The 23,410-nt window shown below is 36.7% G+C and overlaps 2 protein-coding genes across 4 annotated transcripts in view; one reads left to right on the top strand and one right to left on the bottom strand.

The window, feature by feature from the left end:
• Positions 1–16,597, bottom strand: part of dop1a (DOP1 leucine zipper like protein A) — a 34,548-nt gene extending 17,951 nt beyond the window's left edge. The window contains exons 1-15 of one of the 2 annotated variants that reach the window (XM_087804926.1): positions 16,258–16,597; positions 15,034–15,229; positions 13,450–13,631; positions 13,193–13,363; positions 11,341–11,530; positions 11,133–11,231; positions 10,043–10,142; positions 8,802–8,899; positions 8,029–8,143; positions 7,127–7,247; positions 6,932–7,051; positions 6,321–6,423; positions 5,110–5,139; positions 3,750–3,977; positions 546–1,059 (exon numbers count right to left, since the gene is read on the bottom strand). In XM_087804926.1, coding sequence (XP_087661052.1) covers positions 546–1,059; positions 3,750–3,977; positions 5,110–5,139; positions 6,321–6,423; positions 6,932–7,051; positions 7,127–7,247; positions 8,029–8,143; positions 8,802–8,899; positions 10,043–10,142; positions 11,133–11,231; positions 11,341–11,530; positions 13,193–13,363; positions 13,450–13,631; positions 15,034–15,171 — 2,209 coding nt within the window. In that variant the 5' untranslated portion in view covers positions 15,172–15,229; positions 16,258–16,597. The remainder of the gene's footprint in view (positions 1–545; positions 1,060–3,749; positions 3,978–5,109; positions 5,140–6,320; positions 6,424–6,931; positions 7,052–7,126; positions 7,248–8,028; positions 8,144–8,801; positions 8,900–10,042; positions 10,143–11,132; positions 11,232–11,340; positions 11,531–13,192; positions 13,364–13,449; positions 13,632–15,033; positions 15,230–16,257) is intronic. The other variant, XM_087804928.1, reaches the window with a different exon arrangement.
• A 452-nt stretch (positions 16,598–17,049) lies between these two features.
• Positions 17,050–23,410, top strand: part of ube3d (ubiquitin protein ligase E3D) — a 72,365-nt gene continuing 66,004 nt past the window's right edge. For both annotated transcript variants that reach the window (XM_087805362.1, XM_087805361.1), the window contains exons 1-2: positions 17,050–17,303; positions 21,861–22,072. In XM_087805362.1, the coding sequence (XP_087661488.1) occupies positions 17,200–17,303; positions 21,861–22,072 (316 nt within the window). In that variant the 5' untranslated portion in view covers positions 17,050–17,199. The remainder of the gene's footprint in view (positions 17,304–21,860; positions 22,073–23,410) is intronic.

Genomic DNA, 23,410 nt, shown 5'->3' with positions numbered 1-23,410 from the left:
AATTTACTTGCTTTACTTTTAATTATGTACATCATTTTGATCAGATTAAAGCTAAAATACCTACAAGTATTTTTGTTTAATTTAAATTGAGATCGCGATTAAATAGAATGTCAATTTCATACCATTGTTTGTTGTTGTTGTGACCATTGGTTGTGATTAAAAAAAGAAAGAAATGCTTACACTAACTCTACAGTAGGTGGCGGCAAAAACAAAACGAACAGAGATGAAACACCTGCTTTATTAGTATTTAAAAGTGCAAAAAAAAACAACATTAACATTACATTGGTGTTACCAGTTTTATTTGAGTGATATTTAAATGTATAATATTGTCCATTTCAGGTTTCTTGTTTAAGGTTTTTATTTTTACAGTACAAAATTTAAATAAAGACACTCAAATCTACGGATCAATAAATATATATATATTTTTTCCTAAATCGTTTAGCCACTTCTGTTATGTTGGAAACTTTTGTTTCTGGTACATAACGATTACTTAAATGTTGTATCCTGGTCATAATTATGGTCAATGAAACGGTGCGGTTACGTACCCGGCTGTTCCTCCTGAGAGGGTGTCGCCTTAAGGTTGCCTTCTGCGATGTAGACGGGAAAACTGGAGCATTCCAGGAAGAGCTGGCAGGCGGCAGTGAAGGCAGCGACATGAGGAATCTGTCCATACTCGGAGCTGGACTCTACTTGGTTAGACTCGAGCTTTTCTGAAACCTGAGTCCCGACTGTGTCGAGTGGTTCGGCTCGATTACCCTCCCAACACTCCACCGGGCCGGGAGTGATATACAAGCTGATGAGACGAGACAGAAACAGCTGGAAGTGGTCCAGGCAGCACTGCATGACCGGCTTGTCCAGGGGTTTGGTCTGGGAAGGGCCCGATGAACGGCGGCCTGTTTTGATGGCGGGGTGAGTCGTTTGCTGCGTGTTCTCGGGTCCGCCATCCTGGTACTGGACAAAGTCTGTGAAGCCACTTTCAGAAGATCGGCTGCCCTGACGATTCTCTTCATCTTCGAATACTTCACTGCCGACAGGAAGCTCCGGAGTGGCAGGGAGAGCCTGGAGAAGATAATACAAGATATTGTTACAGTGTCCTATAGCCTTCTGTGGTCTGATATACAGTATATACAGAAAACTGACCAGAAACGGTTTCCTTCAACAGAGAAAAATCTCTAAATTTAGGAAAATTATGTCACAACACAATCTGGATCTTATAATCCATGCGTTTGTGTCTCGTTTAGACTATTGTAACAGTTTATTTTTATGTCCAAACAAGAAGGATCTGTCTCGCCTGCAGTTAATATAAAACTCTACAGCGAGAATTCTGAGCCGCTCTAGTAGAAGAACTCACATTTCTCCGATACTTAAAACTCTTCACTGGCTGCCAGTTTCTTTCAGGATCAATTTAAAAATCTGGTTCTTACTTTCAGATCTATTAATGGTCAGACCTTCCATCAGTGATCTGATCCAGCCTTACACCCCAGCTCGGGCTCTGAGGTCTGTGGATCAGAATCTACTTATGGTTCCTGAACACGCTTCCGGACCAGAGGAGAGAAATCATTCCATAAATATATATATATGCTGCAGTCAAGAAACGCAAATCGCCCCCACCTTACTTGTGTTGCCTACAAAACATTAAACTCCCATGCTGCCTTTCTACATACTGAGCAGGTTAAAATACTTTACTTAAATCTTACGTCTATTTGCTATGATAAAAGGGATCGACAGCTGGATTCTGTTGGCTGAGCGGCAAAGCATTACGAGAGGGTCATTGTTACAGAAAGGGTTGTTGGGAGGTATGACACTTCATTGTATTACCATGGACATGGACATTCCTGTCTGCAACTACACAAATGAGTGTGTGTAGAACATGTTTAAAATGTTAATTCTAAAACTTTGTTTATACATTTTGTGTTAACAAAATTATATAGGGTTCGAGAAAACTGTTTGGGAGAGTTTATAAAGAGCACAAGGAGGGATCATGAGGCCTCTATATGTACTGTATGTGAAAATTTGAAAATCAAGCAGTCACTACTTTAAGAATTATGTTTATTGCAGGTTTTTTTCAGCAAGATACCACTTTACGGAGTAAATTACTATGTAATTATTTCAGGCGAGGATGTTAAAGCTACAGGAATTTTCTGTAGCTGAATCAAAAACTAGGGTAAACATGCTTTACTGTAATTTCAACTATTTAACTTGAGTTTTATCTTAAAAAACCATGTCTGCTCTTAAAAATAAAAGTGATTGCATTCAAATTAAATACAACAAAAGATGAAAAAGTTGACACAGTAAAAGTGCTCACAAACGTTTTAGAACTTGCCGTCCATCATTGTAGAAAAATTTGACCAGAAGTACCCAAGTGTACACCTGATAACATCCTGCTGCGCTCACGACAAGTTCTTACAGCTTTTTCTGTCACGGTCTGTCCCTCGGGGGTCTCTTCGTGGGACACGTTTTGTCTGCGGTAGCAATGCTCGCCTAGCCTGGACCTCAGATGGCATTTTTGTGAGTGCTTGTCATTTAACTGGCCCTCGGGAAGGTAGCATTGGATGTGACCGTGTCCTGTACATGTATAATTGTTCCACTCTGGTGGAGATGCTTAACCCAGGAGGCAACAAAGACTAGTGTGCTCCTCGTCCTCCTCAGAGATGGAACGAGCTGGACTCAGCTGTTGGTTAAATATCTTTTGACTTTTTTGTAGCCCCCCCCCCCAACATCCCCCTTAGGGTCAAACCTTTTTTCCCCCCCCAATCTCTCTTCACCCCATCTCTGTCCAAAAGACAGCCCTGACTGAACTCTAGATACGCGTCACTGAGCTCCAAAAACCAGTTTGTTGAAGAGGGACCTGGAGGACGGCGGTTGACAGACGAGTTTTTAACGACTTTTGTTAAAAGAACGAGCCCAGTTCAAGGACCACCCCGGCCGAAATCAAAGCTGAAGCAGAAGCTTGGGAGGAGGGACAATGGTCGGGGCGGGACCAGAGAAAAGAGAGTGTTTGTGAACCGTTTATGAAAGTTACTTTTAAAGAAAGTGGGTCAGCGATTTGGAAGTGGCACAGGGTTTTAACTGAACATCAAGGTGGACTCGCATCACGATACTGGGGCAACGATTAAATAAATCGCAATACTGTAGGAACAAGGATGGATTTGTAGTATTGTCGAGTACTTGACTCTGTTATGGCAGAATTAACAGACCACATGACTCTAGACGAAGTTTATAACTTTTCTCTTTTTTTTTATCCAAACATCAAGTTTAAAAGCTGCTGGAGTCAACTGTATCCTCTCGTCCTCAGTCATTGCTAGGATCTCATTGGATTTTCATTGTTCCTTTAGCTGCGGATGATGTAATGGCTGCCGCCCTCTAGCGGCCCGAAAATGTAATTGCAAGACAAAAATGAACAAACGCCATGAATATTTACATGACAATTGTTAATTTAAAAATCGAATACATTTAATTTAAACACACAATTAATACGTAAAACAATAAAATATGATTTGAAAGCCAAACTAAAATAATTAAAAAATAAACTGATACAGCTGTGTTAAATAGAATGCAGAATCTTGGAAACAAATATAGCAATATTTATAAATATATAAACATAAACCCCTAGTGACCATTAAGCAAGGCAGCATAATGAGAGCTGAGTCCGAGCTTGTCTATCTCTATATAATTTGATATTTGACCATACGGACATACAGCCATTTTCAGAACATAAACCAATCAATAGTGCAGCATTTCCTACTCACCCGCCCGACGTCCTTGTCCCTCTGGGACAGACCCTGAGACTGGGCGGCGGGAGGCAGGGTCAGAGGGGACACCAGCGGCGGTTGCACTTTGCTGAGGATCTTGGAGCAGAGTCGCAGGCAGTGAGTCAACTCCCTGAGGCCCAGCGTCTGCAGGTGGTGGGTCAGAGCCGCCACCATGCGCAACAGCAGCTGAGGAAGGTGCTCGGTCTGGATCTCGATGTAGGTCTCCTGTAAACACCCGGACAGGTCATGACCTATGGGAACCAATTAGGGATGAAGTGGCTGATGATGGGGTATGATGGGGACGGTATACTAGTACCATCGGAATACTGAAGGGTTGAACAATTTTAACTTGGTATTTCTTATTTAAATGTTGTTTTTTTAAGCATTTGAACAAGGCACTATTAAAAAGGATGGATTTTTTGTGCCTCTACAACGACACGTGATTGGCACATGATGGGCACTATTATACAATATTGTTTGTTAATTGAAAAAAGGCTACGAATTAAAAAAAAATATTGAATTAGGAAGTGTATTTTTTAATTATTGGAATTACAATAACAACAATGAAATATCCATTAAATATTATTTTAATTCAATAATAATTATAAATTAAAATGTAATGCTGAAAAAACAGCAAAACAAATTACTTTATTTTGAATGATTGAATTAAATCATTTATATATAGAAAGGATGCCTTTTTTTTTATATATATAAGATACATTTTAAAACTTTTTGTTTTTTTTGCACATAGCTTTTATTTGTTGCCTTTTAAAGTCTATATAAAAATGTTGGTATAAAAGTGCCACCAGACAATTGAACTTTCAGCTTCAACAGTTTAAAATATAAATATTTTTTAATTAAATTATTGAATTTAATTCCACCCCCCCCCAAAAAAAATGTAATTTAATGAAATGTAAAATGTTAATTAATCCATTCAATATTCCGATGGCACTGATATACTTCCATTTATTGTCATATATTTCAGAACTCTTGCAGCTGTAAATCAAGTATCAGATACTCTAAAACAATAGTATCAGATTTTAGAACATCGAAGAAAAAAATGGGGGTCAAAGTCATATTTTTGATACAAATATGAGAGCGCTGTGATGCATGACTGCATGCATGATGGTAAAACCTTTCAAAAAGTGCGGCGGGAGTTTTTAAATGATCCACGCAAAATGTAAAATAAAATAAAATAAATAAGCTCAACTGTATTTAAACACATATTTGCTGTTACTTTGTCAAGACAAACAGATGAAACTGATTGATGGTAGAATGGTGTGGCGGGGCTGGTTTTCATCAAAGCCTCAGTGAAGCAGGATGAGGTGGAAGAAAGCAGGAAAGAGCAGTACTTTACCTGGCAGATTACCCTCATGCTTCTAGTAGGCTTCAAGGAGAAAGAGCAGAGTTTCAACGGAGAGGAGCGAGCGGAGAACGAGCCTCACAAACCCTTTCTGCCCGCGCACACATTTACACACAAACACACACACACTGTTTCATCGAAATAAACCATACATTCCTACAAGCAGGGAAACAAAAACTATACTTTCCAAACAGTTCTGTTTTGGAAACACTACACAGATAAGCAGCCTTTCGTAGAGAAACAAAAACATAAACACAAACACATTAAAAACAACTATCATAGGCGATAATGAAATATATGTGACACAATTGTAGAGGAACTTTTTCCTTCTGAATGACAGACATGTCTATCATTTCCACCAAGAAGACTTAATTTAATTATGCAGAATGTTAGATTCTAAACGACCAAAAAGACGTATTGAAACAGGAACAAGGATAGCTTTGTAGTATTTTCAAGTACTTGACTCTGTTGCAGAATTAACAGACCACATGACTCTAGACGAAGTTATAACCTTTCTTTTTTTTTTGTCCAAACATCAAGTTTAAAAGCTGCTGGAGTCAACTGTATCCTCTCGTCCTCAGTCATTGCTAGGATCTCAGAGAATAAAATATGATTTGAAAGCCAAACTAAAATTAAAAAATTAAAAAAAATGATACAGTTGTGTTAAATAGAATGCAGAATCTTGGATACAAATATAGCAATATTTAATTTTATAAATATATAAATATAAACCCCTAGTGACCATTAAGCAAGGGAGCATAATTTGAGCTGAATACATTCTATATACAGAATGTTAGATTCTAAACGACCAAAAAGACGTATTGAAACATGTTTAAAATCAAATCGTTTTTAAATACATTTAGAAGTACAATGGGTTTTTACTGAAGAATACATTTTATTCCACATTTGCAAAGGGACCACATCACCCTTGAAGATCCCGTCACAATTTAAATCATATTTTGTTGATGCTCTCAGAAGATTAGTCACTCAATTCCAAACATGCACTTCTCACAAACCATTAAAAAAAGGAAATGCCTACAGGCAAGAATGAGTTAAATAAGAATGTTAAGAATAAAAACATAAATAAAGACAATAAACACAGATATTAAGAAAACAATATTGTTAAAAAGAAATCACTATGAAAGAAAGAAAAATGAAAAGAACAGAAGAATTAAAAACTAAAATAAGAAATGAGAGGGACATACCAAGGAAACGATGTCCAGCAGGAAGTCCACCAGCTGACAGAACTCCACCAGTGACAGCGCTTGAGCCTCACAATTCAGACTCTTGTTGGCGTTCTCCGTTCTCCTGCAGCAGCACGACCGAGAGAGACCACTTGTAATAATCATCATAGGACTATTATCAATTAACTTTTGTATTCACACTAATAACTGCACCCACCGTACTTATGTTGCCAGCAAAAATGATGAACTCCCATGATGCTTTTCTACACACTGCTCCAGTTAGTGACGGCTGATTGGTCGCTACATTACAGTATTTAAATTATACGCCTATGTTTTTGTGTCAGAAATCCACAGCTATAATTAGTTGGCTGGGCGGCAAAGCATAATGGGAGATGCTCAGGTTCATATACAACGTTGAATTTAACGGTTCGAATATATTTTCTTTATTTAAACCTTGACCATTTTTTATTTAATTGTTATAGTGATAAGAGGATTTTAATTGTGCATTAACTGTGTGAGGGAAATATTAATGATGTTTATAAAGAGTTATAACATATACATTATTTTGATCAAAAAAATGTAATGGTCACTACTTCAATGTAGTATTAATCAGTGTAAAAACAGAAGAGAACCTGCAGCACTCCTCGAACCAGCGAGCGATGTAGTCCCACATGTAGTACGGCTCGAAGGAATTGAAGAGGAGGTTGGCCGTTTTGATCAGCTCCGCCGTCTTCTTGTTCTCTCGCAGTTTGCTGGGAACGATCAAACAAACCTTATTAAAAACTATCAGGATGTTACTTCACAAAGTGAAAGAAACTGGACAAAACCTGCTGAGGTGTGTGTGGTCTTTGCTGAACGGACTCTGCTTCGGTAGATCTAGTTCCGTTCGGCACTGTGAGTGCAGACTACGAAATACTTCAATCAGAACGTCCTCCAAGATAACAGGACCTGTGGAAGGAACAGACTTTTTATCCTCAGGGTTTCCAACTGCATCATGCCAAGGATTCTGTCTGGTTTATCTGATTTAATTTTTTTATCACGGACCGAACTTCGGATAAAACCGCTAAAATCATATAGTGGTTGTCTTTCACAAATTTCCACTAGTTCACCAAGTTTATTTTTTACATAACTTTGCTGAAACAAGCATCTTTAATGTTTTGAGAGTCATAGGATAATGTTAAAAAAACTAAAAAAAAACTTCTCAGTCAGAAATAATCAATGGAAAAACAGGATCAAAATGTGTGGCCCATTTCTTTATATTACGTCATATATAAAATTTAAGTTTAATTTCCGATTTTTCAGGACCCCTACCGCCCCCTGGTGGCACCACCTTAAAAAACACAGTTTTTCCAATAGATATAGTCGATCCTTAAAATCTTTATTTAATATATAATATCTTTAACAGTTTAACAAATATATATGGAATTCCTTAATATAGATTATAAATTCAATGCTTCCAACTTGATGAAAAATAGAGATTGTTTTCATTCTCAGATTCCAGGCAAGTGTAGTAGTAGTAGGTTTAATAATGCAAAACACTTTGCTATGAAGATTTAAATATGAATGGCTGTATTTATATGCATTAGAAAAAAAATGAACATGTAAATCCACAAAAAAACACTAGACTAAAAACAAAATTTAAAAAAGGGAATAACTCTTCTAGTATTGGTTGTCCAGAACTTTGAAATGTATAATTAACCTCACTAGTCAATGTTCGACACAACATTACCAAGTTCTGGTTTGTCCAGAAGACTGATCAGGATGCGGAATGGCTTCAGGTCGTGCATGAGAACGCTTTCTTCCTCCCCGCCGCGGGCTTTTCCCTGCAGGATCCCCACCATTGCCTAGAACAAAACAAAAAAAATGGTTTATTTTATTTAATTTTTGCAAATATTTCCACTAAAATCTTTCTTTGTTTTTTTTACGCTTCGTCTGTCCCATAATTGGACTGAAATAGCAACAGATGGTCCCTATAGAACAAAGCTTTTCCCAATGGAGTGTCCTCGAAACAGATGGCCACTTAAACAAACAAAATATATATCAAATATCCCCCCTTCTGGTTGATACTATACCCCAAAAATCCAAGCCCTGGAGTATCAAAACGAATCATCATAACACCTTAATGTGAGATGACAGCGATCAAAGAAAAAAAAACTGACGCAGACAGGAGCGAGTCCACAAGGTGTGGACAGCGACAGATTAAGGGGGACGCATGATTAATTTGGCAGAGAAATCAAACACAGATGACAGTCATCCTCTGAACACTGTCATCAGTGAGCAGAGAAGCAGATGGAGCACGAACGCTCCTCCCATGATGCAACACTAATAGACTCAGGGACTCATTCATTCCTTAGACTGTTAATCTTTGTATCCTTTTTATTTTTTATTTTTCTATGATCTATGTTCTTTATCTTTAGACATCCATCCATCCATAGGACCATAAACACATGAGTGACATGTGGCCGAGCTGAGGCACAAAAAAAAAAGATTCAGGACTCTTACATGAACCAGCATGTCTTTAGAATAGGAGTTAAAGTAGTGGCTTGCATGTTCTTCAGGGTTGCTCAGCCGAGTGCTCCGCGGCCCTGTGTTGTCAAGGCCTGGAAAATATGTAGAAAAATAATGAACAACTACATAACAGTCACGCACAAGAAGGAACAAAACGGGTGATGTTTTAGTTCACTTCAATCATTAAATCTTTCTTTTAGCGCTTTTAGCATTATTAGAACATTTAATTTTGTGAAAAAACGACATATTTATAGTCACTCACCGTCAAGTTCACCGGCAGGCAATGTAAAAAAAAAAAAACAAAGGCAAAATGTTATTTGTAAATGAGAAAATATGAAGCTAAAATATCAGAATCAGAACCTGTACTTTGAAAACTACATAACTTTTGTGTGGCGTTTTGAATACAGTGTAGTATAGAATAAATGTAAATACAATAAAATCAGATGAATAAAACCTAATCAAATGAAATAAAAATTACAATACATTAAAGTGGGCATATCAAAATGTATTTAAATGTAAATGGAGAAATATACAGTCTTTGTAGAGACATTAACAAACATCTTTGTATAACATTATAACTTGGATCAAGAAAAAAATCACACAATATAAAGACAGTTTTTAATGTCATCATTTATCCTAAAGTGTTTTTTTATCATGGTTTAAATTTTAAGGTCAAACATGTAATAATATAGTATGAAATAGATAGGTGACCCTTACCCATTTTTAAATGTAGAGTTTGATATACTTATCACAATATTTATAAAAAATACATTATCTAAAAATCAATCATTTTTAATTTGCCGGCAATACAATATAATAACGTTGGTATAACATCGGCCACATATTGAGATTGAATTTGAATTGAGTTAGAAATTATAGAATTTAGAAAATGTATTTCAGAATTATTGAAATTAGAATATATTTTTAATTAAATTATTACACAAATTCTACAATTATTTAAAAAAATAAATTCAACCTTAAATATAATAACTATTGAATGAAATTATTCAAGAAAAAAAACAAAAAAACATTTTTATTTAAAAAAAATGTCACTTTGATTACTAAATAATACAATTATCAGGTGTTCAGGAATCATAAAACCGTGAAAAAGAACAAGAATAAAGAAAGTAACCTAAATATACTCTGGCTCAGTGTACATTTATCTACTAAATAACTCTCCTCCATTTCAAAAGGCTTCCTCTGTTTGAACATTAACTGTTTGACTGTTTTCTTACCCAGCAACCAGGCGTAGAGTCTGCGGTTGAGCGACATGTCTCTCCTCAAAACCACATGCAAGGAAGCCGACAGGATCCGGATCATGTCGGGCCTTGTTGCCTGAACACACAACAGGAGAAAAAAATGCAAACACACAAAGAATATTTAAACATGTACAGAAAGAAAATGGCTTGCGTCTTTTAATTCACTGTAACACTGATACATTATAATAAAATATTATATAGATTTTTGTACTTTATTGTGAGGGGGATTTAATTATCATTCACCAAACTTAGTAGGTAAGTGAAGGTTATTTGTAAAGCGCCTTTCTAGACCAGGGTCACAAAGCACTTCAACAATCAAAAATAATACACAGTTAAAATATAAACTTTAAAAGATCAAGACACATAAGATAAACATAGGAGTTCCAGAAAATCAGGGAAACGCACAAATAAAAACGTCTTAAGATGTTTCTTGAAGGAGTCAGTAGATCATCAAACACAGAGATCATTCCAAAGCTTAGGAGCAACAGTCTGGAAGGATTTCTCTCCTCTGGTCCGATAGAGTTTTAAGGATCGGGGAAATGTGAGTTCTCCTATGAGAGCGGTCCGAATTCTCCCTGCAGAGTTTTGTATTAACTGCAGGCGAGAAATTTAACATTTCCCAAATCTTTTTCAATAATTTAACACCGTCTTTCTAGAATATTATCACTTAGTATTCAAAGACATTTTAAAGATTTGTTACATACCTATAAATGACGTCAATAATTTCATCATTTTATCACGTAACATTATTACATTTTATTTTGTTACCAATTGTTATTTTGTTAAGTTAATGAATCCATTAAACATTTTAAATTCAGCCTTCGATCTAGGAAATGTGTTTTTAATTTATAATTAATAATGATTTATCTGCTAGTTTACCTTGTATTTATATTTTAAATATTCAAATATTATATTTGTTTTTTAACTAAATAGCAACGTTATGCAGAAATAAAGTAAATACAAATTATGTAGTTATTATTTAAAAATTGAGCTGATAATCAGTGATGCATGACAAGCATATTTAAAATAATACCTTTAATTACAAAACATTTAGAGGTATTTATACCTGGCTCATGTGAAAGGGGAAACAGAAGAGGATCAGGTCCAGAGTGCTTCTCTGCACCAACACACTTGAGTCCTGCACCGAGGTACTGACCGCCTCCACCTAGTGGACCAAAAAAAAAAAAAAAAATGTTAAATGCTTCTTGTACTACAATATTCCTTAGAAAAATAAATGTTCAAATATAGAGTTTAAGTGAAATTGAGTAATTTACCATCAGCTCGATGTCACTGCCCATGACATAGAGCTGGTCCTCCATTGAGAGTTTGCGATTCAGGTGCAGCAGAACGAACGATACTCCCGGGAGACGCACAGCCGGACTGGTGAGGATGCTGCCCCACAAGGCACTGTAGAAGGCCGACTGCTCCACTGCTGCCGCCACCTTTTCCAGCAGAGTGTTGGTTCTTCACAGAGAAACGAGAAATAAAAGCTTCTTTTGATACGAGTGTGTATTGGCAAGAATCTGTCGATATGATACGGTATCACGGTACAAGGGAAAAGATAGGATATATTGCAATACTGTAGGATATATTTGTAGTTTTTTTTTAAGTACTTGACTCTGGTGTTGCAGTATTTACAGACCACATGACTCTTGATGAAGTCGTAACTGCTTTCATTTGTTTTGGAACTAAATTGTGTCCAAACATCAGCTTTAAAAGCTGCTACAGCCGACTGTATCCTCTCGTCCCCAGGCCCTCCGGATTTCATATTTCCTCCGACTGCGGAGGATGTAATGACTGCTGCCATCTAGAGGCCAGAGGTTTAATTGAAACACAAAATTTAACAAAGGCTGTGAATATTGATTATAATAAAAATATACAGGATATATAGTATTCATGTATAAGTTAGTATTTTTTTGCAATTAGTAATTAAATAACTTTGGTTTTATTGTAATATAAACTATAACAGAACAATTGTAAAAATAAATTGTGATATTAAAGCCAAAAATAAAAGCTAATTCCAGAAATAAATTTGATTTAACCCCTAGTATTCTTGTATTGGAGCTGTTGGAGCCTTTACAGTACGCCCAAAGTGATGAAAATATTACTAAATGAAAACAAATGTTGTGTTAAGCTTAAGCTGTTACAATTTCTCACGCATGTAACCAACGAAAACTGTAACTATCAGTGAGGAAATTATTTCCGTGAACAAAGCTACATCACCAAAGGCTATTTGTCCTTGAAAGAAATTAAGTGTTGAGTTGAGTTGAGTTAACCTGTGAGTGTTGCACCCTCTAGTGGCTGTTCATATATTTGAATTAACTATGATTATAATTCAATGGTCTGCAACTCACAGTCCCTTTACACCTTTGACGTGGCTCCTGTTTTTTAAAAGACATACAGGTATTTAAAAAAGAAAAGTTAATAATTTGAATAAATATAAACCATTAAAATCATATAGATTTGACTTTTCAAACGAGTTGTTGAGTATAATTAGTTTCTAGTTGCTTCTTCCACTGACTTTTAAACAAAACTTGATTTTTATATATTTTTATATTTTGTCAATACAAATGAAAAAAAAAACAATTTAAAAAACACAACAGCCTTTAAAGGAAAATAACACAACAATTAAAGTGTTAAATAAATTAAATAACTTAAGATAAAAGGTATAACAAAGTGAACTAATCAAACAATATAAACCTCAAAAAAAATTAGGATCTCTGTCTTAAGTGTTTAGTTTTAAAATATCATATGCTCTTGAACGCACCACAGCAATCCCATTGTCATTGAATGCATCATAGATGTCAAGCAGAGCAAAGAACATGCATTTGATTGTTCATTTATCTTAAAAGACCAAAAGCATACATTTATTTTTATCCATCGTTAATGTATATCAATAGTATTTTTTAAAGAATAAAAAACAGCCAATGCGGTTCTCGAACCGTCAACTTTTCTCATGCCAAGTGAAATAATTGAACTGAGTGACAACATGTAAACTAACAAGTAACACGGCTGTTTAAATCACAGTATTGATTAACGTGTTTTTTGAGTTGGCAGGCAACGGTCCTGGGAGGCTCCCAACACCAATTAAAGATTGTCGACCCCGTTATAAATTCACTCATTTACCTGTCATAGTACTCGGACCCCTCCTCCAGACCCGGCAGCACTCCGGTGAGAAGTCCCTGCAGGCCTGGCTTCAGTGTCTTCCCTAGAGGCAGGTAGTAGGTCTCATAGAGGCCCAGAAGCACCGGCTTCACGGACATAGCAGCATTGGAGAGCAAAGGGAAGAGCCCGGCACTGCAGCCAACACACAACGTTCAGAATGTTATAAGAATATAAAAGAAGTGAGAACATATTCTGCTGCTTTTATACAACGTTCTTACCTGTAAAGAAAAAGGTCTTTGGCCAATCTCTTGGACCCGATGATCTTGAAGATGATCTCATAGGTCTCCAAGGCCTTGCGGTGGACTCCGCTCGGTAACGCAGGGTGAAGACACTGAGCCAGACGCTTCCCTATTGTCAGCTTCTTAGGAACCACGTGGTATTTAGAATTGTTCTGCAGAACCTGGGACATGTGTGGGACAGAGACTGGTCATGCATCTAAAATATAGTTGGGAAAATACATGTGAATAAATATAAAATGCTGTTTCTTAATTATAGATGTTTGCGAAGATGCTACTTAATAAAGAAACTTTTTACAAGCTCTCAGATAAGAACACACTCAGATGATTTTTGTTGTTGAAAATTGAATAACATCATTTTTAAAAGCGCCTTTCAAAACTCTTAAAGTCACTTCACCTCATGAACTCTCTTCATTCTTCTCTTTTACTTTAGTTTTGGGGGTTTTATTAGAATCCAATTTTTTTTTGCTGGTATTGTAAACACAACTTATTTTTTTTTGTGGTTTATCCATTTTATAACACAGTTTTATAGTATTATGTGATTTCAAAATTTTCCTTGATATCTATAAAGCGATGATGGGAGTTTTTAAGCTTACTCTTTAAATCACATTATTATTATTTACAGGTACATAATGAACAATAACGTCCATCAGTGATAGGATGCTTCATCCCAGGTGTGTGAGGGAGAGGTACCGCAGGTCCTTCCTCCCTGCTGCCATCAGACTCCACAATAAGAACTCAGCAAGATAAATATTTAACAGCACCTTTTCTTCTTGTTATTTTCTTCTTGTTATTTTTGTATATATGATAGTGTATATATAATATAGGGCAGATTTTTATTCTATTCTATTTAGATCTTTCTTTTCATTTTATTATTCTATTTCTGGGTGTCTTATTTTTTTTATTTGAGGTATTGCGCTTGCTGTTGTTTAAACTGAATTTCCCCTCGCGGGACAAATAAAGGATTTCTGATTCTGATTCTGAATAATAGGATAAAAATCAAACAATAAAAAGCCATAGCATTAAATCTACACAATAAAATACGGCAATAATGTCAAATAATAAAGAGAGGTTGCGATACGGAACAGGTGAGTTTTAAGTTTGTATTTTAAACTTCATGTAAATGCTTAGTTTTAAAAAGATTAACTGAGGAAACTCTTTTAATTGAAAAATATCGCATGGAAAATTTTGTTTTTATTTGGATAACTCACTTTTTTTCTTATTCTGTGATTTGTTGATTCACCAACAATGGTTCAAAAACAGGATATTTAGTAATTACATTTTTTTTTTTTTAATTAAACTTGCAAGTTGTAACTTGTAAACACAACAACTTGTAAAAGTATTTTTAAAAATTGCAGCTTAAAGCTAAAGTTCATGAAAGAAATACTCTTACTATGGTTAAACATTTATTAAAATAAGGTACTTAGAAGCAAATACCAGTTACTGGATACAGTTACTAACAATAAAGTTATCGACAGGCTACATTTTTCAAACACAAACTATGCACGACATTTTTTACTTGCGACATTCGTGCCGACACAAAGAGTTAATGAGTGACGTTTTTACCTTGTTGAGCTTCCCCAGAGCAGAGATGAGATCGGCCCACTCGCTGGAGTACTCAAAGTTCTTGAGGGCTTTGTCGACGGCGGCCACATAGTTCCTGTACTTGGAGTCACCGAGCAGCTCCACTTCCTCTGCATTCATTCTCCTTGGTTAGTGCGACGCTAATGCCTAACTCCTGCCGCACGCACGTGCATCCCACCTGAAGAGACAACACCATGGAAACAAAGAGTGACTCACTGTCACACCTACATGCAATCTGTTTTATCTCATAAAACATTACTCATGTGTCAAAAAGTGCTGTAAAGAGGTAAAAAAAACAACAGCTATTACATTGTTTCTGAACATCAATAAACAAGATCACGTTACTTTTCTTTAGAAAATATTCTAGAATTAAGTCAAATATTGGTTAGTTAACAAACAGAGTTGCAAAATATTTGTCCTTCACAAAATTGTCACAGAACCAGATGCTGTTTTGTTACTGAACATCTTCGACAGGTGATTTATGGGTTTGTTTTTTTTGTTTTATGGATTTTGTTTAAATTTTGGCCATTTTCATCCGTTCAATCCAACCTATAAATAAAAGCTATTGCATGATAATAACCGATGAGATAATCTTTGTTCTTTAACCACTTGCCACAAAATTTAGACGATAAACGGAAGTAATTGGTAGATCATGTAACACATGCCGCAGATATTGACCACTGTTTAAAAACATACACTTTACCTTATAACGTATATACGTTGAATATGCAGATTATTTAGAAATCTAACAGTTAAATCCACAATTTAATATTAAAAAAATACGTTATTAATAATTTATCTTGTTTGCTTAATTTGAAATGTTTTTCTTTCTGTTGCTACAAAAACAAACAGAGATAAGAAGCAGTTTCTCTTTCAAAGGTGTGTCTATTTCAGATATAAACTAAATTGTTTAAGTAATAAACCTATATTATTACTATATATAAGAATTTTAGTAAAATAATAACAAGTGTTTGGAAAGACATGTCAACAAAAGCAATTCATTGATGGACTTGTTTCTCGTTTGACAGAAACCTCAGGATATTTTGTTAACAATTCTGCATCCAAATTCCGTGGTTGAAAGTCAGTAAACACACATGGGAAGTGATGATCTCGTTCGTCTCCTCCCGCCAGGTGTGTTGTCAACAAACAAAACCTGACAGGAGTCAGGGCCTCGAGTTGGATTGAAAAATATACAACAAAAATTACCGTTATGTGAAACTACGGAGGGCGGCTGTCATTCGATCATGATCCCTGATCCACGAGTCCTGGCGACTGACAGTCTGGTTCTGAGCGGGTTCGAGAAGATCAAGGAGGTCACAGAGGGAGGAGAAGAAGAAATAGAAGAAGAAGAAGAAGAAGAAAAGAGGCCCCGGCTCTGTTGACAAGCTGCTCAGACTCTCACAGCGAATCCCGTTAGACTCTACATGGTCTCTTTCCTCCGCCGATATTCTGCCTGGATAAAAAAGAAGGTGTCGTGGCGGTTTTTCAGAAGCTTCCTTCGACAGAAACACGGCACCATTGACAGCTTCTTCCGCTGCGGTTTAGCTTCTCGTCCAACCATCCAACCAACAGAGCTTCCGCATGCACAGCTTCCGCCTCCTCCGTGCGTCAAGCTAGTCATGGTCACACGTGTGCAGAGCGGAAGCATTAATCGTGTAAAATAAAACTGTAACGTGGCTAACTTAACGCGAAACATCAACGCAGCTATATATTAAATATATTTATAATATTCATATTTAGATATTAAACACAACGCAATAAGTAATTAATTACTTAATATTTATTTAATTATATTAATATATTATGTATATGTATTAGTCCCAGTGAGAAAAATCCACATGTAATTCCTTATAATATAATTATTCTCTTTTCCTTATTAAAAATATAAATATAAATATGTTGTTGCAAAACGAGATAAAAACGCTATATTTTTCTTTTATTGTGATAGTTTACCGGATGAGCACATTTAACCGGGAACTCAACAGCAGCCGTGGGAGCATCACGTCGCAAACACGAGTGGACTTTAAAAACACATTATTGCTTTTGTTACACTCATAAATACACGTTTATATATTTATTTTACGTCAGGAATCGGTGTATTTGTTGTCACTCGCGAATAGTCGTTAAGAGCTCCTTTGCTGGAGATCAATGGAGGAATCGTGGAAACAGAGAAGAACTCATGGAAGAACACATGGAGTTGGAGTTTTCATTGAGCTCAGGACGAGACTTGAAAGTGGTCTTCTTATCGTCGGGTAAATATGAGTGTGTTTTTGAGAACTGAAGCAGTTTTAATGCACTGTCTGCTTCAATAAACTGTGTGATTTAAGATGTGCTAACCAATGCTAATGTAGCTTTAGAAATACCTCAGAAATAAAACGTGTTTCTCTGGAGCTTTGTTGGGAAAATAAACATGTAACAAATTATCAATGTCTCTCTTTTGTTGGACTTGAATCATCACAAAAAAAGAAGAAACAATCCTTTATTTTCCTTTTTTTATTATACATTTTAAAACTTTATTTATATGAATGGGTTTTATTGTAGTGTACATCTCTATAGTTGAACATGTATGTGTGTATATATATATATATATATATATATATATATTATATATTAGGGGTGTCTTTTGGCAAGAATCTGACAATACGATACAGGGGCAATATACAATATGTTGAGCTACTCAATCATGTCATCGGTGCTGAATGTGGGACTTCTTAATGTTCGCTCCATTACTAATAAATCCTTTATTCTTAATGATCTTTTCACAAGAGTTAATTTGGATTTATTATGTCTTTCTGAGACTTGGCAGAGAGAGGAAGAGTTTATTCATCTGAACGAACTCTGTCCAGTAGGGAGCGCTGTCCTGGGGAAGCCTCGCCTCTCTGGTCGTGGAGGAGGTCTTGCTACTGTTTTTAGGGAGAGTTGTTCTTGCAAAGTGATTCAGACACAGGAATTCACTTCTTTTGAGTCTCAGATGATCTTGGTTGGTTCTACAAGAACTTTCTATTGTGTGTCAATCTACCGTCCGCCTGGTCCTGCAGCGATGTTCTTGAAAGACTTTAGTGACTTCTTATCTTCCATTATTCGGATGGAATCTGTTCTTATTCTTGGAGACTTTAATCTTCATGTTGATGACGTCACATCTTGTTCTGCTAAAGAACTTTTAACTTTAACAGAAGCCTTTAATTTTGAGCAACATGTTTCTGAACCCACTCATCAAAAAGGCCACATTTTAGACTTAGTTTTTACTCTTGGCCTGAACATCTCTAATGTATCCGTACATGATGTCCATCTGAGTGATCATTCTCTTGTCTTGTTCAACCTGGACTTCATCCCTGAACCTAAGCCTTTGAAAGTTAGGTGTCAGAGACGTGTCATCTCAGCCGATACTGCAGACAGTTTTTCTGCTATGTTTGACCGTCTTTCCTTTGATGACTGCCCAGACGTGGACAGTTTGATTCACTGTTTCACTGGTCATTGTGTTGAAATACTGGATCAAGTGGCACCTGTTAAATCGAACTTGAAAATTCAGAAAAAAAGGTGCCCTTGGACAAATGAAGATCTCCTGAGTCTGAAGAGACGTCATCTCTGGAAGTCCACTAAACTTGAGGTGCATAGACTTCACCTCAGGGATCTGATGACTTCTTACAATGAGATGGTAGAAACTGCTAGATCTGATTACATCAGAAAACTGGTAGCAGCAAATAGGAAAAACCCCAAAGTTTTGTTTGACACGATTAATTCTCTCGTGTCTCCTCAAATCACGCCTGTCTTCTGTGAAGCTGACAGCAATGCATTGTTGAGATTTTTCATTGACAAAATTAAATTGATCTCCCCCTTTGTTTGGAACCCCTACTGTCTCTGAGCCCCTCTCCTCCTCTTGGTCCTCCTTCACTGCTGTATCTTTGGGTGATATTTCGGCACTAGTGAACAAGATGAAACCCTCCTCTTGCTCAGATGACGTCCTTCCTTGTAGGCTTTTTATCAAAGTATTTGATGTAATTGCCCCCTGGGTTACCAATATGGTGAACCTCTCCCTTTCCACAGGGGTTTTTCCCAATGCATTTAAACATGCCATTGTGGAGCCTCTGCTCAAAAAACCAGGCTTAGACCCGACTGACCTCAGTAATTTCAGGCCTATTTCTAAGCTCCCTTTCTTGTCCAAGATCTTGGAGAAGGTGGTGTCTGAGCAGCTGTCTTTGTTCCTGGATCAGAGATCTGGTTCTTTTGGATCTGTCCTCAGCCTTTGACACAGTTGATCACCAGATCCTGCTGAGAAGACTGAGGGATGAAGTGGGACTGTCTGGGTCTGTGTTAGAATGGTTCTCATCATACCTTTGTGGGCGCAGTTTTAGTGTATCTGCCAATCAAATGAGGTCTGAATCGGCAGATCTGTTGTGTGGAGTCCCTCAAGGTTCTGTTCTGGGTCCTTTATTGTTTTTGCTGTACTTGATTCCCCTCGGTAAAATCATTCAGAGATTTCCAGATGTTTCTTATCACATTTTTGCTGATGACATCCAGCTCTACTGCTCTTTTGATCCAACTGAGCCCCAGAGGCTGAACAGCTTAGTCAATTGTTTGCTAGAAATCAAGCAATGGCTGAGTGAAAACACTCTACAGCTAAATGTGGACAAAACTGAAACACTGGTGATTGCTCCTGATGATAAGATTCCAGGGTTGAGTCAGTACTTGGGTGACTTAGGTCAGTCTGTCAAACTGAGCCTGAGAAACCTGGGTGTTGTATTTGATAAAGACGTGTCTCTTGTTCGAAACTGCAGAAAACTGACCAGAAACTCTTTCCTTCAACTGAGAAAAATCTCTAAACTTAGGAAAATGTTGTCGGAACATGATCTGGAGCTTGTAATCCATGCGTTTGTTTCTTCTTGTCTGGACTATTGTAACAGTTTGTTTTCATGAATTAACAAGAAGGATCTGTCTCGCCTGCAGTTGATTCAGAACTCTGCAGCGAGAATTCTAACCTGCTCAAGTAGAAGAACTCGCATTTCTCCGATCCTTAAAACTCTTCACTGGCTTCCAGTTTCTCTCAGGTTCAACTTTAAAATTCTGGTTCTTACTTTCAGATCTATTCATGGTCAGGCTCCTCCTTACATCACTGATCTGATCCAGCCTTACACCCCAGCTCGGGCTCTGAGGTCTGTGGATCAGAATCTACTGATGGTTCCTGAACACGGTTCAGGACCAGAGGAGAGAAATCTTTTCAGGCTGTTGCTCCTAAGCTTTGGAACGATCTTCCTCTGCCTTTGTGTTTGATGATCTACTGACTCCTTTAAGAAACATCTTAAGACGTTTCTATTTGTTCAGGCTTTTCCTTGATTTTCTGGAACTCCTGTGTTGTTCTCAGTATTATCTTGATCTTTAAAGTGTATATACTTTTTTTGAGTATTGCTTTGTTTGTTTAAGCGCTTTGTGACCCTGGTCTGGAAAAGCGCTATATAAATAAATATTACTTACTTACTTACTTACTGTAGTAACAAGGATTTATTTGTAGTATTGTCAAGTGCTTGACTCTGGTGTTGCAGAATTTACAGACCACATGACTCTTGACGAAGATGTAACTGTTTTCATTTGTTGTGAACCCGAAAATGTGTTAAAACATAAGCTTGGACTACAAGCTGCTGGAGTCTACTGTATCCTCTTGTCCTCAGTTCTTGCCGGGACTTCATTGTAGCTTTAGCTGCGGACGTAATGACTTCTGTTGAATATTTGATACAGTTTTGTCGAGAAAAAGTGTGCGTGTGTAAGTTTAATATATATATATATATACTGTATATATATATAAAACAGTTGTCCTGTTGTGTTTCAACCTGACCTTTGCACAACACAACTCAGGGCCCCAACTCTATTATATCCATTAAATATTAAATAGCGGAAGAAATTCCACAAAGTAACCAGGAGAAGACACACATGTGAAGTGAAAACCAAGTAAGGTACCTTACCTAATACCTTTGGAATTTATCAAGAAGAAACTATACTATACCATATGTTATTTCAAATGTGTTAGTCGAGTACATTAGTCCACATGTATTCATTCATAGTTGCCTCCAGTTAGAATCTACGATTTAAATAGTGATAAATAGTGTATTGTATGTACAGTATATAGGTTGGGTAGAACTTTATTGATCCCTAAGGAGATCTCCTTTGGGAAATTGTTTAAAAAATTGTATATGTATATGTATATTATATATGTACAGTATATAGTCGTAGATGTGTGTATATATATATAATTTGTTTTCTTGTCTTCCTAATATTTGTAATATTTGTTGGGATTATTATATTGACTGAAGACTGAAGACTCATTCACAGACGCACATCAAGTTGACCACTAGGTGGCTGTAAGATCATTTAGAATAATCGACCAGGCCTCGTGAAATAAAGCGTGATAATAACACGAGGTTAAATCTATTATCAAGACCTGAAACCATCCTTTTGTGTGACAACATCCCATTGTTCACGCGAGACAATTTGTTAATCCAAGAGGCAATGTAAAGGGGGGGCTCCGATCCGCCTGGGACTGACGATAACCATTCAGTTTTAAGGGATATCTCTGAAACTCAGAGGGTCCGATTTAGTTTTGCTGAATGGCCGAGTCATTAATCACTGTTCCTGTTCTGAAAGAGACCCTGTCTGATTAATTCTCCAGTTAGGAACGTTTCTCAAGTTTGTGGCGGGAGTGTCAGTAATATTGTTTTGAGGTTAAAACACTTTCAAATGATTGTCTATTTCTAAATAATTTTGGGGGAAAAGAAGAATATGTATAATTTTAGTACTGACCAATTCTTCTTCATCAACAGCAAAGGGGTCGCTGTGAGTCCTGCTGATGTTGCCGTGAAAGGTGGCGACTCGTCTCTCGTCGTCCAGACCCCCAAAGGTGATGTCACCGCCTCCCTTCCACCTGGTGTCTGCTTCCAGGAGGGGTCTTGCGTCCCCACACCTGCCGGAGACTCCAGTGGCGAGGAGCTGCATTTCAGACTTCGCATAAGCACTCAGTGCAGCGACGACAAAGGTATGTCAGCCCTGGCAATCCATCCGAGTGAATAATGTCCGCATCGCCTTAGATACAGGTTTGTTTACATCAATATAATATCATCCGGTCGCCTTTAAGGTAAGGTAAGGTAAAACTTTATTGATCCCTCAGGAGGTCTCCTTCGGAATGTTCCTCCTCAAAGTTCTTATCCAGGCGAGTCAGGCCGAGGACCAGCCTCCGTAACAAACAATAATAACATTTATTTCTAATTGTCTCAAAAGTTCATTTATTTTAAAAGATGCGTTGAATCATATAATAACACAACAAAGTAAAGTTGTCAATGCACATGTGTATGTATAGTAAAACCGTAGTGAATATGATAAAGAAATAATCTTGATAATAATAAATTAAATAATCTTTTTTTTATATGAATACAAATAAATATTGCCTGTGTGAAATATCGTTTGTGTTTTTATTACCACACGTCACAATTTCTATTTCTGAGAGTGAAAGGTTGATATCTTGTGTTCTGCTAGTTCAAACGGGTAATGCAATGAAAGATACTGCATATATATATTTTTATGTTTTGATGTAAAATAGTGCAGTTGAATCTTATCAGTGTATCTTGGAAATGCATGGAAAAAAAATATTAGCAAATCAGCAGAAGTGGGAAATCTATTAATGAAATGTATGTGGATGTTTCTTCAGGAAGAACTGATTTTTTTATCATGAAAGTTCGATGATGATGATGATGATGATGATAGTATTTCCCCTTAAGGTCAAAGTAATTTGATGATGTAATTAGAGGTGTGACAAATTAAGGCTACACCGATATATTGTTGTTGTTTTTTTCATGATGCTGTATCGAAATTCAACATTACTAGATCTGTTTTTCACACTTTCAAATCATTTTCTTATCATAGTTATTTTACGGTTGTACGTGTAAAATAAAAAAAATTAAAATCCCTTTTTTTTCCAAATTTACAGTTTACGTGCAAATATTAACAACGTTTGTCCATATTTGTGTTGCAATTTTACCATCCAGTCATTATGCCTGCCCTCACTAAAGGAACAATGAAATCACGCGAGATTTCGGCAATGACTGAGGACGAGGGGATACAGTCGACTCCAACAGTGTTTAGAGCTGATCTTTGGACATCATTTTGGTTTCGAAACAAATTAAATCAGTTACGACCCTGTCACGGTTTCTGGCCGCTAGATAGCAGCAGTCATTCCGTCCTCCGCAGCTAAAATAAAATAAAAATCCCCTGTGACGACTGAGGACGAGAGGATACAGTCGACTCCAGCAGTTTTGAAAGCTGATGGACAATTTCTGGTTTCAAAATAAATTAAAGCAGTTACGACTTCGTCAAGAGT

This window comes from Callionymus lyra, chromosome 13, assembly GCF_982586985.1.
Source record: "Callionymus lyra chromosome 13, fCalLyr1.hap1.1, whole genome shotgun sequence".
Classification (NCBI taxonomy): Eukaryota; Metazoa; Chordata; class Actinopteri; order Syngnathiformes; family Callionymidae; genus Callionymus; species Callionymus lyra.
Note: the sequence above shows the minus strand (reverse complement) of the source record. Positions and strands in the feature narration are given on the sequence as shown.